At 36.3% G+C, this 17,922-nt stretch overlaps 1 protein-coding gene across 1 annotated transcript in view; it reads right to left on the reverse strand.

Annotated features, from left to right (window-relative positions):
• Positions 1-17,922, reverse strand: part of LOC137389846 (A disintegrin and metalloproteinase with thrombospondin motifs 9-like) — a 62,205-nt gene that overhangs the window by 36,731 nt on the left and 7,552 nt on the right. The window contains exons 5-12 of the mRNA XM_068075983.1: positions 17,054-17,094; positions 14,375-14,480; positions 12,066-12,245; positions 5,183-5,327; positions 4,061-4,159; positions 3,100-3,245; positions 2,632-2,695; positions 1,186-1,303 (exon numbers count right to left, since the gene is read on the reverse strand). Of these exons, the coding sequence (XP_067932084.1) occupies positions 1,186-1,303; positions 2,632-2,695; positions 3,100-3,245; positions 4,061-4,159; positions 5,183-5,327; positions 12,066-12,245; positions 14,375-14,480; positions 17,054-17,094 (899 nt within the window). The remainder of the gene's footprint in view (positions 1-1,185; positions 1,304-2,631; positions 2,696-3,099; positions 3,246-4,060; positions 4,160-5,182; positions 5,328-12,065; positions 12,246-14,374; positions 14,481-17,053; positions 17,095-17,922) is intronic.

Below are 17,922 nucleotides of genomic sequence, written 5' to 3' on the forward strand. Positions count from 1 at the left end.
TAAGTTGCTAGCTGAATTTCAATCGACTGCTCTTACAATGGACCTTCGCCCTGATGATGAGGAAATTGACTGGGCACACGAAACCTCTTCATGGTGCTTACCACCGACAAATATCTAAAGTTGGCGATCTTCACCAGACATATATGTGGCTAAACAAAGGAAACCTAATGGCCAATACAGAGTCGCTAATCATGGCAGCCCAGGAGCAAGTGCTCCCAACAAGGTAACTCCAGACAAAAATCTATCGCACTAGAGACGATCCTAGATGCAGACTGTGCAAAGATGCACCTGAGACTATCCAACACATCATCAGTGGATGCAAGCAGCTAGCAGGAAACGCATACACTGAGCGGCATAATCATGTCGCAGGTGTTGTGTATAGAAGTTTATGTGATGAGTATGGCCTTAATAAACCACAACACTGGTGGGAAGCTCCTGGTAAGGTCAATGAAAATGACCGCGCTAAGATCCTCTGGGACTTCTACATCCGGACTGACAAGCATGTCCTGGCAAACCAACCAGATATAGTGGTGGTGGATAAGGAGAACAAGAAAGCTACTACAATAGATATAGCAGTACCCAATGACTACAATATAGCCAACAAAGAAAAAGAAAAGGTAGAGAAATATCTCCCTCTTGGAGAAGAGATTGAAAAATGCTGGGATGTAAGAACAATTGTAATCCCAGTAGTCATTGGGGCACTGGGTGCAATAACACCGACACATAAAATGTGGCTTGCCCAGATACCAACAGCAATCAACTCAGGTGAGTTGCAGAAAAGTACGCTATTGGGAACAGCTAAGATCTTGAGGCGAGTGCTCAAACTCCCAGGTCTTTGGTAGAAGACCCGAGTTAGAGCAGAAACTACCACCCAAACGGGTTAACCGGGGTGAGGAAACAATTTTTTTAAAATCTTTATTACGGTTTAGGGAGGAATGTTCTTTGCAATCTGGAACGCCAGTGAGTAAACATTTAACAACCTATAATGCTATTATTACTTCAAGCCATTCATCTTCAGTATCCTTCTACTTTTATTGGTGCTAAACTACTTCCTGAACCAGACTGGAAAAATTATTGAAAGTTATGAAGCATGAGGCTCGCAAACTAATCACAATGTAGAACAATATTCAAAAATTTATTCATTGCTCCTTAATTTATTTGTCTATGGGCCTCAACTTGTTTTACCTTCAGCGTAGTGCGGTTCATATTGAGGATTGGATGGTAACTCTAAGCGATTGAATCTCTGTCCGTCATAAGATCGACATTGCATCTCCCTAAAGCTTGGCTGTCCTATAGGACAATTCTAAAGAAAGACTGTCATTATGTCAACTGTGTATACATATAGCTACTGAAGCGAGTAAAACGCATAAGTTTTATTTGAAACATTCGACATTCAGAGTGAACCTGACCAACATAGTACAAAAGATACATCATCTTCAATGATTATAAGTATAGTTTTATACATTTCTCATCACAAATATTACCAGTTATGTCTGTATAAAGTTGTTTCTTGTTCACCCATTCTACCAGGTTCCGCAACTAATAAACACTCTATGAGTTCACATTACATAGCTCCTCCTTAACTTCTCACAGACCACTTAATAACTAAATTACATTTCAAAAGCTGTGTAGGTTTGCACTGTTGAACTTCAGCCAGCGGATGTATGAAAGTAATTCTTCATTTGTATTAACAATTTCCTATTTTCTTTCAAAACTTTCAAGCAGGTGAGTTAGGGGAAGGCACATCGCACTCGCTGACGTCAGCATTCTTAAAGTTAGCAAACCTTTAATTAAAATCCAATTACCGGCCTAATTTAAGTAAATGCAAAAAAGCATTTAATAGACAAGTAGACACGCTCGTGTAGCATGCAGAATCAGCGTTGAAAGAAGTATCAGTTTCCAAATTACTACAAATTATCAAAGATGAAAATGCTTCATGTTATAAATGGTATAAGCTAGTCTACAGGAACTCATTTATCCACACTTTATACAGATAACCAAGCCTCTGCTATCTATCTAAATCAGATAAGCAACATCGACAAATGACTCCCAAGTTATATACGTATTTAATACAATCGCTAGTAGTAATAGAAAAAATATCAAACAAAACATTGAAAAATTAGACATAGACACTACAACAGCTAAAACCATCAGACAGATTAGAGGGCAGCTCATATTGCTAATATGCAGTATAAGTCCTGACTGAAAGACACAAGTTTGTACAGCCGGAACCGTTCGATGATGATAATTAGTAGCTAACACATGGTTTGTATAAATGCTGACGCTTATTCTGTTCTGATGACTTGGCCCAAACTTGAGTGGTGAACACCACTTTTCCAATACAAAGTATAAGAAACTGTTTTTCTCGTATCTATTTATAGCGCTAACAGTAGTATTCATAATAATATTGTACTGAACACTTTTGTATATTGTTTTTTATATTTTGAATAGAAGTTTTCATCCATCTATATATTTATTTAGTCTCAACCATTAAAAATTTTAATAAATTTTTCTGCAATGTTATTGAGTTCATGATATAGTATATGTTTTAAGTTTTATCAGTGAACTATTATCTGAGTGAGTGCTGCGAATAAAACAAGAGGTAAAAGAAGATTTAGATGCCCAACTGACCGAAGTGTTGCAAGATTTATTCTTTCTTCTCCTTCCCAGGCAGAACTTGCCTCCAGACTGTGGACTAAAACAGACATCAGAAGAGCATCACAAGCCATTTGCGTAGGTACATTCAGAGATCAATGAAACCCATAAAAGCCCTTGACTGCTGTTCAATGAGATGTTTGCAGACAGCCGCACCCTGTTAACATTAATCATATTTATCAACATTATATATATACGCAGGTAAAAGAAGCGTGCTCGCGATACACATACATGCATATTTTACTGCTGCCAAGTTGAAGCTTTGAGCTTTATGTATAATAGAACTCATTTACCTGCGAAACCAGACTAAGGTCTGCGTGTAACAAGTTGCAGCTGACCTTCTTCCTATTATTCAGCACGCTTCACATTACAATGCTCAAATTTGTTACAGTAGTGAATTGACATATGTGGCCTTGCATTCCATTTACTACCAAGTGCGCTTACCTTGGATTGCTGCAAGTCCGCTCAGCAAACTTCACGCCACCTCCGCATGTCCTAGAACACTCACTCCAACTGCCCCATGAACTCCATTCGCCATCGATCATCACACTTTTTGCGGTCTTCAGTTTGCAGAAACCTTTCTGGCACCACTGAGGTCAAGTAATGAAAAAAAGCACTAGATTTTAACTACACATTTGGAAAATGCCGAAAAAAATGCACTCTATCACAAGTTTTTATGTTTGAAATACTAATTTTACTCATATTAGGTTGACCTTGTAGACTATAGGCCTAATATCAACTTAGCAGAACAGAGTTGATCGGTAGACAACTACTCAAAGGTTTACAGTTATATTATAAATTATTAGAGCAACCTATAACAGGTTGGCTTTGATCTCCTAAGACCGAGAAACAAAGAGCGCTAATGGTGTTGTAATAAATCACAAAAGCTGATAAACGGTGTAACCTGTTGTACAATTGTTTCTAAACTATAGTTTTCCATTACTTAATAGTCAAATATTTTATTCGTTTAAAGTTAGTCGTAATATTTAGGATCAATTAAAAGTAGCAGCATATGAATACATACATATAGCATACATGCATATGAAGAATTCTCATTTTACCTATTTGCCTTACATTTTATTAGCTTCCTTCAAAAAAAGGAGAAAACTATAACAACTAATAATACCATTACTGTCAGCAGTTGAATGATATTTTACAAATGTCTATCTTTATGTCTATGCGCATCTTTATGTCTATGGGTCAAATACACTAGCAGAGATACAAACAACCAATAAGAGAGAACTTATTAGTCACTCTATAGAATTCCCTTGATAAGTTTTGTAAATTAAAGCATTCCAATTATCGTGCCTAGTATTAATATTAATACAATATTAATATAATATAATATTAATACATATGCCAAAGCCTTCTTATGAAGGGCTTCATACAGAAGGTCAAGTCTCACCTTTCCATTGCCACAGTCTGTACCATCAGCCCAAGGCATGTGCTGAGTTCTACAGCCCGAGTTGGCAGGCAACGTGCACCAGAGTCTCTTGCATACCGGCTAAAATAACAGAAAGAGGCATCGAGTAGGTTTTAGCGCTTGATGTGTTGAGCCTGTCTAGGTGTGTTTAGATGTAATAACACACCAGCCTATTGAGTGCGGTCAGTCTACACATGGTGTATGTGCGGATTAGTAGTAGGCTAATTTTTACACTAATTTGAGTAGATGAGCACTTAAATTCACTAATTATAAGAAAGAGCTGTCCATTAGATGGCCTTTGCTAATGCAGAGGTAAACAACCACAAGTCATAAACATGTAACTTCTGTCTAACTATCAGCTTCTCTGAGAAACCTCTATAACAACGCTAAATGTACAGACACTGGTATGCGAAATTTACATGCACCACTGTATGTGAACTTATGTTGCATTACTCGGTGAGTTGACAGCCGCATAGAGATCAGTTGAACAGTCAAATAGAACAGCAGTTATAGATGGTGTGTGAAATAAACTGGACTCCTTTGTTGGAAAACTGAATTCTCGTTTACAACATTGTTACTTATCATGACTTCAGTCAATAGCCATAGATTATATATTAAATTAACCCTCTTTTTCCCTGATTTCAAATACATAAACCAAACAGCAGTAAATTATGTTTCTAAATAATTGTGAAGGCTAAATTTTAAACACTTCATTTTTTAATAGTTGAAGATAACAATCTGTATATATATACATGTACATGTATATGATTTGAAATAAGCCAATAAAAATGTGTGTAGGAGGATCATATCTGCACAGATTGTATCCTCAACCATTAAAAAATTGAAATGTTCAAAATTTGGCCTTAATTCAAAAACATAATTTACAGCTGTTTGGTTTACATATTTGAAATTCGAACAAAATGAAAACTAAGTTAATATATAATTTATGGCTATCGACAAAATTCACAATGAGTAATAATATAGCAAATGATAATTTTAGTTTTTCAACAAACAAGACATTTATTTCACACATCACTGTAACTAATCATTGGTAATCTGTTGCAGGCAATTGTTAGTCTACTTGTAGATTTGTAACAGGCTTACCATATAAGGGCATATTCTGGCTCCATCTCCGTATACCAACTCGCATTGCATGTGCTTGTCATAGACCTGACCAGGCACAAGGTCTTCATTGAATTCAAAGGCTGTGTTAGACTTATCAGCCAAACATGAAACTTTATTGTCTGTGCTGCAGCATAGAAACAGATAGACATGAGAGACAACTGCAGACCTCAAGTATCTTGCGTTTTAACAAAACGTATTTCTCTTGTCGTGAGAAAGTGTTTTGAACTTGTAAACACGTTCAGCTCTACAAAAATGAATTGTTGGAATTTTGTATCATGTTTTTTAGTTTAGAAAATTTTCAAATGCAGACAAGTAACCTCAAGACTGCAGACAAGCTACCTCAAGCAGCCTGTGTTCTAACTAAACACAGACTGCTGTGTTTAGTTAGAACACAGGCTGCTGTGTTTTGTTAGAACACAGGCTTATTAGAAACCTTGAACTGTGAGAAAGTATGATGAACAAATCTTTAAACATAATTACATAGTCTCAAACCATGAAGCTGGTGAATATTTGTATTGTTAATGATTGATTCTATTCATTGTATTGATCGTGCCTTTTTAGCCTTTGTATGAACCGAGTAGAAGGTTTAAAATCAACTTTTAAACACTGTATATTAATATGGAAATTTCTATATGTTCCTTCACCTACACATACAAGATTGCTAGCCTTTATTTCAGCTCAGCAAGGGATGGGTTAGGGCAATTAGCAAACAGAATGACAGCAACAAAACTGCTTCTTCCTCGGCCACTCTGATAACTGCAAACAATTAGCTCTAATCACGTGTCACAGCTGAAATAATAGTTAACAGTCGAGGCAAGAACTCTTGAGCTCATTGACTGAGTAACACGTGTGCAGTGGGTGCGGGTGCGCACAAATGTAATAGCGGTTACGGGCCAGAGGCGAACGGATACTGGTTACGATTATACGCCAATTACCATTTTTTAAAGAAACTGTGAAACCTTTGCACTCGCTGATGCAGGATACAGGAAACGACATTTGATAGTGAAGATAACCCAACCTTTCGATTTGCGAGTACACGTGCGCATGGCTTTGTTCATTAAAAAAAAGTGACTAAGAAATATGACCTTATCGATTATCATTTTGTGCAAAAGTCAGGGATACTTAAATGACCATCAAGTTATGAATGTGCGGAGGGTTTAACGTCACCATTCTTCAATAGCTCATCACGCTCCTCTGTAGCGCCTTTGGTAATACACAGGTGCTGATGGTGATATTATATTACATACTAGTACAATATTGTGTAATAGGTTTTCTAGAAAGAGCGATTTCTGTGTTGTTTAGTTGTATTTACCAAATTTAAAAATAAACTCACTGACTAGTCATTTCAAAAGCCACATACATGCGTATGTTGTCAGTGCAAGAACCAATTTTCAGAATTTTATTTACATCCCATATAAATAGGCTCAGAACGTTTTGTATCGAAACCATTTATACCAGAATACAATATGACTTTATATATTATAATATAATGTAACATGATATAATATGTAATATTGGCAATATGCCAACTAATATTGGTGATGATACATTTTAGAAATCTTGGGAACCTTACAGATCCGCTGCAGCAAAAAGCTTTTTAAGAAAGGCCCGCATCTGTATCTCTCTGTATCAAAACTTGAACTTAGTACTGACAGGACTGCTACAACTTGTATTCTGTAAATTAGCCGAGTTTTAGATGGAAACATGTTTTACTCACGAGGATGTCATAAGAAACTGTTTTGAACTTTTCTATTTATAAAATAAGAGCAATAATACATACCATACATACCATTAAGAAAATTTCACCATTTGAAAATTATTCATGATAATATCACTCTAAAGATCTACAGAAAAAAATCTGGAATTGGTTTGAATTCTACTAGCTGGCCAAATATTTATATAACAGACCTGAATTTGAGCAGATATTACCACCCACTTGGGGGAACAAAGGTGAGAAAATAGTTTTATTTAGTTTAGATATACACATAAAAACTGTTTCGTCACCCCTTGTTAACCTAAGTGTACTGTACATATCTATATATATATTTCTCAAAGTATGTCGTATATATGTCAGAAATCCGGTCATAGATCTTAAAATCTTGAATTAAATATTCCGTTTGAAAAAATTTGATCTCGGACCAAGCCGTTCATAAGTCTTATGCCTAGCCCACTGGACTATGGAAGTCAAATAGCTAGCCTGCCAATATAAGGCATTATATCAGAGCAATACCTAACTGCTTTACGTATGATGCGGGTCCTAGCATAACGTCACGAGAAGCTGTTCGCTCACATTATTAAACTGGCTAATAGCAAAACTCTCACTACTTCTCATTGTTTGTAAGACAAAACACTTTTCTCATGATATGTAGTTTGAAAGTTAGAATGGCAAATGTTGTAATAATATTATGCTAAATACAAATCAATTTTCTGTCCAAATACTCCTCTATTACAAGGGCAATGCGGGGTGGCATAGTTAGTATATATATATATGTATATATATATATATATCGGTCGGTATCTGGCTTGCCCAGATACCGACAGCAATCAACTCAGGTGAGTTGCAGAAAAGTGCGCTATTGAGAATAGCTAAGATCTTGAGGCGAGTGCTCAAACTCCAGGTCTCTGGTAGGAGACCAGAGTTAGAGCAGAAATTACCACCCATACGGGTTAACCAGGGTCAGTGTCGTATAGTTTCACAGAGTCCCGTGACCAAAAGCCGGAAACAAAAACGTCCGATTCCAAACAAACCCGATCGACATACTGATCTCTAATGGAATATTCTTACCTCGCTCTCAACATCTCACTATTTTGCATTTACTTTACTTTATTACAAAAAATCATTGGTCGTTTCTTGCAGAAAATTTTGTCGTTTTTTCAAATGGTGTATAATACAATAATCAATTTCAAAGGGACTGCCAATGGGAGTAATTTTTGTTGGTTAGTGTTGCGGCATCTCCATTATAACTTATATAAAACAATAGTGAGCGCGGCTTGTTTGCTTGGAGCCGTGCGAGCTTCGATATGCGCATCCGTTAGCAGCAAAACTCTGTGAAGTTATACAGCTCTGTACTGTCAGAGTCATATAGCTTTAAAAAGTCTCGCGACCAAAACCGGAAACAAAAACGTCCGATTCCAAACAAACCCGATCGACATACTGATCTATAATGGAATATTCATACCTCGCTCTCAATACCGCTCTTTTTTGCATTTACTTTACGTTTTTACAAAAACGTTATTAGCACCTTTTTGTAGGAAATTTTGTTTTCTTTCAGATGGTTCATGATACAACAATCAATTTCAAAGTGGCTACTAATGGGAGTAGTTTTTGTTGATTAATGTTGCGACCTCTCCATTATAACTTATATAAAAATAGTAGGCGTGGCCTGTTTGTTTGGAATCGAGCGAGATCCCGTATATGCTTCTGTTAGTCGCGGGACTCTGTGAAACTATACGGCTCTGACCAGGGTGAGGAAACAATTATATATATATATATATATATATATATATATATATACATACATACATACATAGATATATGTTTGCGTGTGTGTGTGTGTGTGTGTGTGTGTGTGCGGAGGTCATAGATATATAAACCTAGATTGGCCAATAGGGAAAAAGCCTGTCAGACTTAAATAGCACGTAACGTAACGTCATTGTATTGTACCTCATGCTTGACTGCACTCTTTTTAACAATGGAGCTCATCAGGAGAAGATGAAAAAATCACATTTATTTTCACATTAAAACCTTCTTGGGTACAAAATCCAGTAAACTAAAGCGATTCTGTGATAATATCTGATAACCACCATAGATTAAAAGTATAAAAGCTATGAAATGTTGCACACAAATCATGAGCCATCAGGGCTTTATTTGCCACCCTCTCCTATCCCCATTCTCTCTTTTCCCCTTCCCCAAAGAAGAAGTGAGAAGGGGAAAAAAGAGAAGGGAGAAAGGAGAGGGTGGCAAATAGCCCATCCACCGGAAGCGCCAGACCCTGGCTAGGTGAATAGACTAATATCATGCTGAACTAAAAATGACTAAATATGATGAGCCTGTGAAGTTTTAATCTGATCAGAGAAATGGAATCAATGGCTTTCTTAGCTAGAGCTGGAACGAGATCAAGGAATGCAGGGTCAGACCAGACTCAGGGTCAGCAATGAGAGCCAAGATCAGGTCGGACCGGGTCAGCACGCGCGATTTTTTATTCATTTAAGGTTAAGAGATAGTTATATTACAGCCTAATGTTGTTACATCAATAAACTAAGATAAAAGAAACCATTATCACACCAATCATTATATTTTGTGGCTTGGTTTATAGATGCAATCTACAATTTACGGTTAGACATTGGTGGATCAATGCTATTCAATAGGTGATAGATTAATGGCATGATTTGGCTAGTTTTTTTTTACAGATTTTATTTTCAACTGCTATTATAATCAACAAGAGATTAGTTAAGAAATACTTTCCAAATATAGAAATAGATAACCCAGCATAGTGGAAAGCAAAAATCCATCACTTCCCTAAAACTTCTGGTATTAGTGAAAGAAACTAAAAATAAAATAAATTTGCTGGATTGAAGGTTCTTAGGCGCGCTTTTAAGTTCCTCAGGATGCCCTCGTTGTAAATGCCTCAATAGTATTGAGGTAGACCCTTCTTTGTAGCTTAAAGTTTGACTTGCAACAAAATTCACATTACAGTTATTTGGTATCAAAAGATTCACCATGTCTTACTCTGTTGTGTTGTAGGTGTCAAATACATGGAAATGTGATTACAAACTCTTAAAAGCTCAAAAACGAAAAGCCGCCGTAGATTGGAATCTGTTTATTTATCTGACGCAGTCATTACAGTTTGGTTATCGTCTTGTCACATGATGTTCTCACGTGAATTGAAAAGCCAATAAAAAGCTCAATATGAAACTTATCGTAGCACTAGTTTATGACAAACACTTCGGGTTTCCCCGAATACCCCGTATCAAATATAGATGTTCGCTACTTTACAGTTTTGTTTTGGCATTATTCAATCGTCAAGTCGTAATCTGATTACGTGACCCAATACTTCAAAAATAATTTTTGCAGCACTTTTCGATTATCCCAGGTGACCAACAGGCTCGTCATAATTATTAGACAATGATATGTACCCCTTCGAGCTAAGATTAAAAAGTTTAACAATTTTTTACGGTAAGTTATAAGATATCAGTGCTAAAAGTGACAGCATTGCAATGACGATAAAACAGACATGTAAGAACAATAGACATGGTTTTATTGAATGTGTGAAGTATATTTGTGAAAATATTTCGACGAATGAGGTTGCATGAAAGTGTAAACAGAAACCATCCTGTAACAACTACAGCCCATTTGAGCCGTTTTGGAAAGCGAATCCAAACTACGGCTGTCTCGTGTGGCTGCGATTAACTGTTCGTTTTTTAGCTTTTAAGAGCTTGTAATCACATTCCCATATATTTCACACCTAGAACACAACAGAGTAAGACATGGTGAATCTTATGATACCAAATAACTGTAATGTGAATTTTGTTGCAAGTCAACCTTTAACTTGCTTTTGCATATTGTACAAATAACTTGGTATTTCCCTTTCGTGACTGGCTTCTTCATGAACTCCCAGACCACCGACATGTTGATTATTTCTTGCCAAAAAATGTTGTGAAACCTATAGTCCAAAGACTATTGTCGCAGACGTAAAAATATAGTCTTGACTCACCTTGTTTTATTTCGCCTGGTCCTTCCGCTCTAGGACTATATGCGACTCAATTTCAATCGCACTTAAAAAGCGATATACAACCACTGTTGTTTAGCCATAAACCTACCTGTGTCTTTGTATAGGAAGACCCGAGGGTCAGGTGGCCCGACCCGGGCACCTCTGACCTGCCCAGAGGTGGGTCAAGACCAGACGAGCTACCCGTGCCAGCTCTATTCTTAGCTTCATAATGCGCCCTAATCGAAATATATCTCCTTGCTATCTCACGAGCTAGGCTACTAGGTTGATGATTACACATAAACAATAGCATGATGTTGAATCTCAGCAACTTTTCCATGGTGGCAATTAGTGCTAGCCTTGGAAAGTTTTTCACCAATCCAGCACTACTAAGCAACACTCTCAGTCGCTTTCTCACTGGTTGCAAACCTCAATCACCGCAGGCGAAGACAAAGTCAAGCCACCACGATTCTTAACTGTGATTAGGGAATTCGTTGCTTGGTTTACATCATAGTTAGTAACATCCACGATGCTAGTGAAACAATCATTACACTTCAGCTTTGGTGACCTAGCCAGTTACATAGCCAGCTGTAAAATAATAATTCTGTCTCATTTTTGACTTAAGACATACTTGCATACTCATCATATTTAGTCATATTTAGTTCAGCAATATTTTAGTCTATTTACTTAGCCAGGGTCTGGCTCTTTGAGTGGGTGGGCTATTTGCCCGCCTCTCCTTTCCCCCTTCTCTCTTTTCCCCTTCTCACTTTTTCTTTGGAGAAGGGGAAAAGAGAGAATGGGGATAAGAGAGGGTGGCAAATAAAGCCCTGATGGCTCACGATTTGTGTGCAACAATTCATAGCTTTTTGATTTTTAATCTATGGTGGTTATCAGATATTATCACATAATTGCTTTAGTTTAATGGATTATGTATCTAAGAAGGTTTTTATGTGAAAATAAATGGGATTTTGTCAATATCCCCTGATGAGCTCCATTGTTAATAAGAGTGCAGTCAAGCATGAGGTACAATACAATGACGTTACGTCGTGCTATTCAAGTCTGACAAGGCAACCGATGGGAATAGCTATTATTGGCCAATCTAGGTATATATATCTATGGCGGAGGTGTACATCTAGGTAAGAAGACAAACTTACTCGAGAAACTTTGTAATAGACTGCCTGGTACACGCTGACCAAGACCATGTCTCGGAATTATAGTCTAGAGTAGAAGCCATCAGATGATATTCATGCTCTTTATAGGAATTCCTTACTGCCATATCTCCACGTATTTCCAACTTTGAGCATACGTCCGAGTCATCATGGGGAACACCGAATCTGAAATAGTAAGAGACATATTGTATCAAATCATCTCTTTCTCATCTTTGAGTTTGACACTGTGTTCAAAGGCAACATAACTGGCTTCAGCAGCAGTCAACGCTGTGTACTCTATATTAATGTATGTTGACACTGTGTTTAAAGGCAACATAACTGGCTTCAGCAGCAGTCAACACTGTGTACTCTATATTAATGTATGTTGACACTGTGTTCAAAGGCAACATAACTGGCTTCAGCAGCAGTCAACACTGTGTACTCTATATTAATGTATGTTGACACTGTGTTCAAAGGCAACATAACTGGCTTCAGCAGCAGTCAACACTGTGTACTCTATATTAATGTATGTTGACACTGTGTTCAAAGGCAACATAACTGGCTTCAGCAGCAGTCAACACTGTGTACTCTATATTAATGTGTGTTGTTTAAAGTTACTTCTGGTGTAGCTTAAACTACAGCAAAAGAATCTCTCAAAAAGCTTTTCTATTTTGCTAAACCAACTTACTGATACTAAAGTGTGTAAGTCACAAAATAAATGAAACATTCAAAGAAAAAATAATTTCTGATGCCAAAGAGTACCAACAAAATCTATATGATTATGAATGCTTAAATGTGATAAGATATGCAGCGTGTGTTCCTAGTCTAAACACCGGGTTGCGATTTTGTTCAGAGTAATTCTCAGTCACATAAATGATCAAAAGTGAACAGTTGTGAAAGCCCTCAGGTCATTCTAAAAGAAAGCATCCTCCCACTGCTGATGTTGTAGAAGGGGTTTGGGTCATATTAACATGATTCTGAACTACAACAGACGAGAAAGGAGGATAGAACAATGCAGGATAGAACTAGAGGCTCCCTTTAACAATAGGAAAGTAAGTGTGCGGCTCAATTTAATAAAGGACCCCTTTTTGACTGACCTTTTTGTGTCCAGCACAAGAAACAATGCATTTCTCGTTGACTACTAACCTACAGCCTTGTGTGAAATAAACTGGACCCATTTGTTGGAGAACTTAAACTGAAATTCATATTTACAATATTGTTACTCATTGTGAATTTAATCAATAACCATAAATTATATATTAAATATTGCGATATGTTACAATATTGCGAATTGTGTCAATAGCCATAAATTGTATATTAAATTAATCCTCGTTTTATAATGATTTCAAGTATGTAAACCAAACAGATGTAAAATTATGTTTTTGAATGATTATATAGGCTAAATTTCAAACATTTAATTTTTTTGGTTGAAGAAAACAATCTGTCCAGATATAATCACACCTCATACATTTTTATTTGCCTATTTTAAGTCGAATTGATAGAATTGTAGAATTGATCATCAGACCGCAAAATCTAAAAAATCTAATTTCTTCCCTAATGAGCTGTCATCAGGAACTCAACAGGCCCAAATATATATAACATTGTATAACGCTGTAAATTGTATAACGCTGTAACAACAATAACAACAATAATAATGCATTAATCATTTGCTTTATTTTAACACAAAATAATGCAAACACAATAATAGATAAAACCCGTAATAGATTAAAAAAATTTGTTCATTAAATAGTTGTGGTGTAATTAAGAGATCATTGTAGTTAACCATCTTATGTTATTGTGTAATTAAGAAATCAGTGTAGATGACCAGCTTACATTATTGTTGCCTAATTAAAAGACCATTGTAGCTGACCACACTGATTGACAGAAATGTCACAACTCATTATAGAAGATATAAGTTTGTTAATATCAATCTTTGCCCGAGAGGACTGACGACTCCCATTGTGTTCTGAGTAGATAGAGGTAATGGCTAATTACAATTGATTAACCTCAGCTTACTTGAATATAACTATAATTACTTGTTGGCTATAAAAGAGCCAGTAATTGGAGTCAAGCATGACTCATCAAGCCTATACAATAAATGACAAAAAATAGTTCCACGCCGAGATGCTGCTCACTGAGGAGAATTGAAGCTATAAGTTACAGCACGTACTTGTCAAATCAGCCCCTTCCACTCATCACGTGTAAATAGCTTCTATTATCAACGCTTTATTGTCATATCGAACATTCACCTACAATCTATCAGAGAGAATGAGTGCGCGGGTGAGAAAAAAAAAGATATAGTATGTTTGACTTACATGTGTCCGATCTCATGTGCAATGGTAAAGGCGGCACTCATTCCATTGTCCTCTATAATAGCGCAGCTCCGATCGGGCTTGCACACCGTCCCTAACTCAGCTAATCCTAAAACCATAAAAATTCAGCAAATATGACTGTTTTAACCAAATCCATTAGGTCGTTAGAATTACAGTAGCTGAGGTTCTCTGCTATCGATGTAATCTGCAATTAGAAAATACAGCAAAGAATGATACTGAATATACTGTAAAGATTATGCAACAAGTTATGAAGAACCGACAGAACTTATTTTTAGTTGCTCTATTAGATAACCACTTTAAAGAAGAACATCAAACCTATTTGATTCAATAATAACAGAAGTTGACTAGTTTAGACCTCATGACTTTAGGGCTATAAATAGCCTTAGCATCTAGACCTCATGACTTTAGGGCTATAAATAGCCTTGGCATCTAAAGAGCATAAAATAGCTTTGGCTACTTTCTAAGGTAGGTGATTGGTTGTTCTGCAAGAACAGGAAACGATAGATGCCGATAAAAAAAGTTGCATAAAGTTGCTCCTACTTCGACAGAAATCGCTGTCTAGTTTATATATTTTTTCATTAATTCTTTCTGCTGATATGTCCTATTTTATTATACAACTACTTTTTAGGAAAGGAAAACAGGAGCCTGCCATCATGCTTTCAATAAGTATAACTGTTCAAACATCTGGGATTAATGCTAATGAACTCATGGTTGAGTCCATTATGCACAATCTAAACTTTGAATATAAAATTATTATAAAAACAAAGACAACCCGTTTGTGACTAGTAAACAGGAATTATATGACTGACAGAGTAAAGAGAAAAATTCTGCTTGATAAACTATTATAGGTCAAGTTATAGCCTCCGATTGTCAATATCTTGTATGCTTAAACTCACAAGCTATTATAGGTCAAATTATAGCCTCCGACTGTCAATATCGTGTATGCTTAAACTCGCAATACTGTTTACAGGTTAATAAATGATCAGTTGGCTAAATATACATAAAGAGGGTAAGTTACTAAACATAACGTCGAGAGCGTTGGAAGCCGTATTACAGATACGCAACTCAAGATACCCTGTATTTACGCTTACAATCATAATTCGCCCCTTGACATTCCATCTTGCAGATTTTCATGGTAATGCTTCGCAGACATCAGAAAAAGCATAAATACAATTGCAGCAGTATTAGGAGAGAGAATTCATGGTGTATAAACATCCACTGCAATTTCATGCTTTGAAAGTTGTTAATGCAAAACACCTTTACAAAGCAAGAAAATATTCATAACTATGAATAAATACTTTTTAGATGATGTTTATTCTTCAAAGAATAGATTCTACAAAAAATCATTTAATGAAGGGAATATTTGAGGATTTCAACTACCAAAGTTCGGCATAAATGCTGTAATTATTGTATGAGATTTATATTAGTTCATCCTAGTAAAAATATTAATTTAATTTAACGTAGTTTGAAGCTTAAACTAAACAAAAAAATCTGATGAATACTAAATTTTTAAATAAAATCAAAACATTGTCAATGGACGAAAAATGTGAATAAGTGGACAACCATTAAAATCCGTTTCACAGGTTGTGAGTTTGGCTACTTGAGTTTTGGCCTAACAATCAACTAGACCAGTCATCTTCTTGGACTATTTCTTGCTAAAATTTGTTCAAAAGAATGATAACTCCTAGAAAAATATCTTCAATGCATGAAAACATAAGTAATAATGTTAAAGAAATGATAAAAAAGCGAATAATAAATGCGTAATAATATACTTTGTTATTATAGGAATATAATTGGTCAACGATATGAGGCATCGTCTGAACTGAAAGCAACAGGACTGTCAGCCTATTGAAGCTTGTGTAAATAAAGTTATTGATGTCATCCCATGTTAGCTGCTACGTAAATGCAATCATAACTGTGATATCATGGATATCATTAGAAGAGCCTTAGTTTACAGCTCACTACGAGCTTTGGAAAACTATGAGGTAAAAACAGTTTACGACACGAGGTTATTTATGATCCTTTCAGGAACTAACCTGCAAATAGGTCAAATACTATAGCTTCTAACAGATAAATACTGCAGAAACCTGGTGGTAACTACATTCCGATATTTATACTAAGTTTTCATACAGCGATAGTGTAGCGACAGACCCCCCCCATAAAGCCCTGCAATAACATCATGGAAACAGCCGTGTCACTCTCATTCTGTCATGATTCATTTTTGCTGTATGGAAGCAAAATACCCGTGCGATGCACCATCTTTGTGCCATGGAAACGACCTTATCAACCAATGGCATCCCATCTGTGCATGCGCAATTTTTGTTGTTGAAATGCTCTAATATATCAGTTTTAACTTGAAACTGAAAATGGCAGAGGAGAAGGCTGTATGGACCAACTCCAAAATCAAAATGTTTTTTGGCTAGCTAACTATCTATCATCCATGGTTGGTTTGTCCTTGACCTCCTAAAGATACAACCTTGACATAAGACATCGCACAACCATCGCTAATATAGCGACCTTCGGAATCATGATCGAGCATAGCGCTTCGGCAGCACCCAGGTGTTGCTTCACTATCTCTGTATGAAGACTTAGTAATAACCGAGCTCCGCTGTCAACTCCATTAAATTTTGTCTGTCTAAATAATGAGAGAGGGTAACTCACCCAAGGTGCCACACTTTCCTTCAGCTCTGCACATGTTTACTCTATAAAATGTAATTACATGTTTGAATGAATAAACTTATAAGGAGAAACAGTCAGTTTGCCTATCATTACTAACTGCAGAAGGAAGCAAAAAGAGGGCTTGATAAAACCACTACAGTGGGTTTGTCAACCCAGGGAGGGGGGTCTACTATAAATGACTAGTGGCAATCCATTTAGTTAACCTTAGACACATACAGACAGGTGATTCACAGTACTTTAAACATTTACAGACAGGTGAGTCACAGCAATGCCATATTGATTGCTCTCACTGACTAATTTATTTCTCAGTTGTTGCTATGCTAGCTCACAAAATATCCAAAGTCCAACAATTGCCTTATAGGCACAATCAAAAGGGAGGAGAGGTACTACTACAAAAAACAACTCTCAAGCTTTATTTGTAGACACATACAAAATTATATATATAATTGTACATATATAATCTACTATACAATTGTATATCTAATTACTGCTACTTTTATTGTTATTGTTAGCTGTTGAAAGAAAACTATAGTTACTATCGGTTTTGGCGATGTGTTTTTCTGCGGGTCGAACGGCAGTCCCCCTAGCCACAGTGATTATTCAGGTTTGGTGGTAATAAATCCTTAACTATCTGATACCCCATAGAGTTCTACCCAATAATAATCTTTACAATGTAAAATAAATGCCAATTAATATAGCATGAATACAATAAAACTATTAATACGTAACTCTTATAGAACAAGATATGTATCTTACGCAACCATCAGATTAAAAATCAAATGTAAAATTAATAGGTACGAGTAGATGGACGATATATTCCATGATATGAAGCCTCGCGAATGTTTCCTTGT

This window comes from Watersipora subatra, chromosome 3 (assembly GCF_963576615.1).
Source record: "Watersipora subatra chromosome 3, tzWatSuba1.1, whole genome shotgun sequence".
Taxonomy (NCBI): Eukaryota; Metazoa; Bryozoa; class Gymnolaemata; order Cheilostomatida; family Watersiporidae; genus Watersipora; species Watersipora subatra.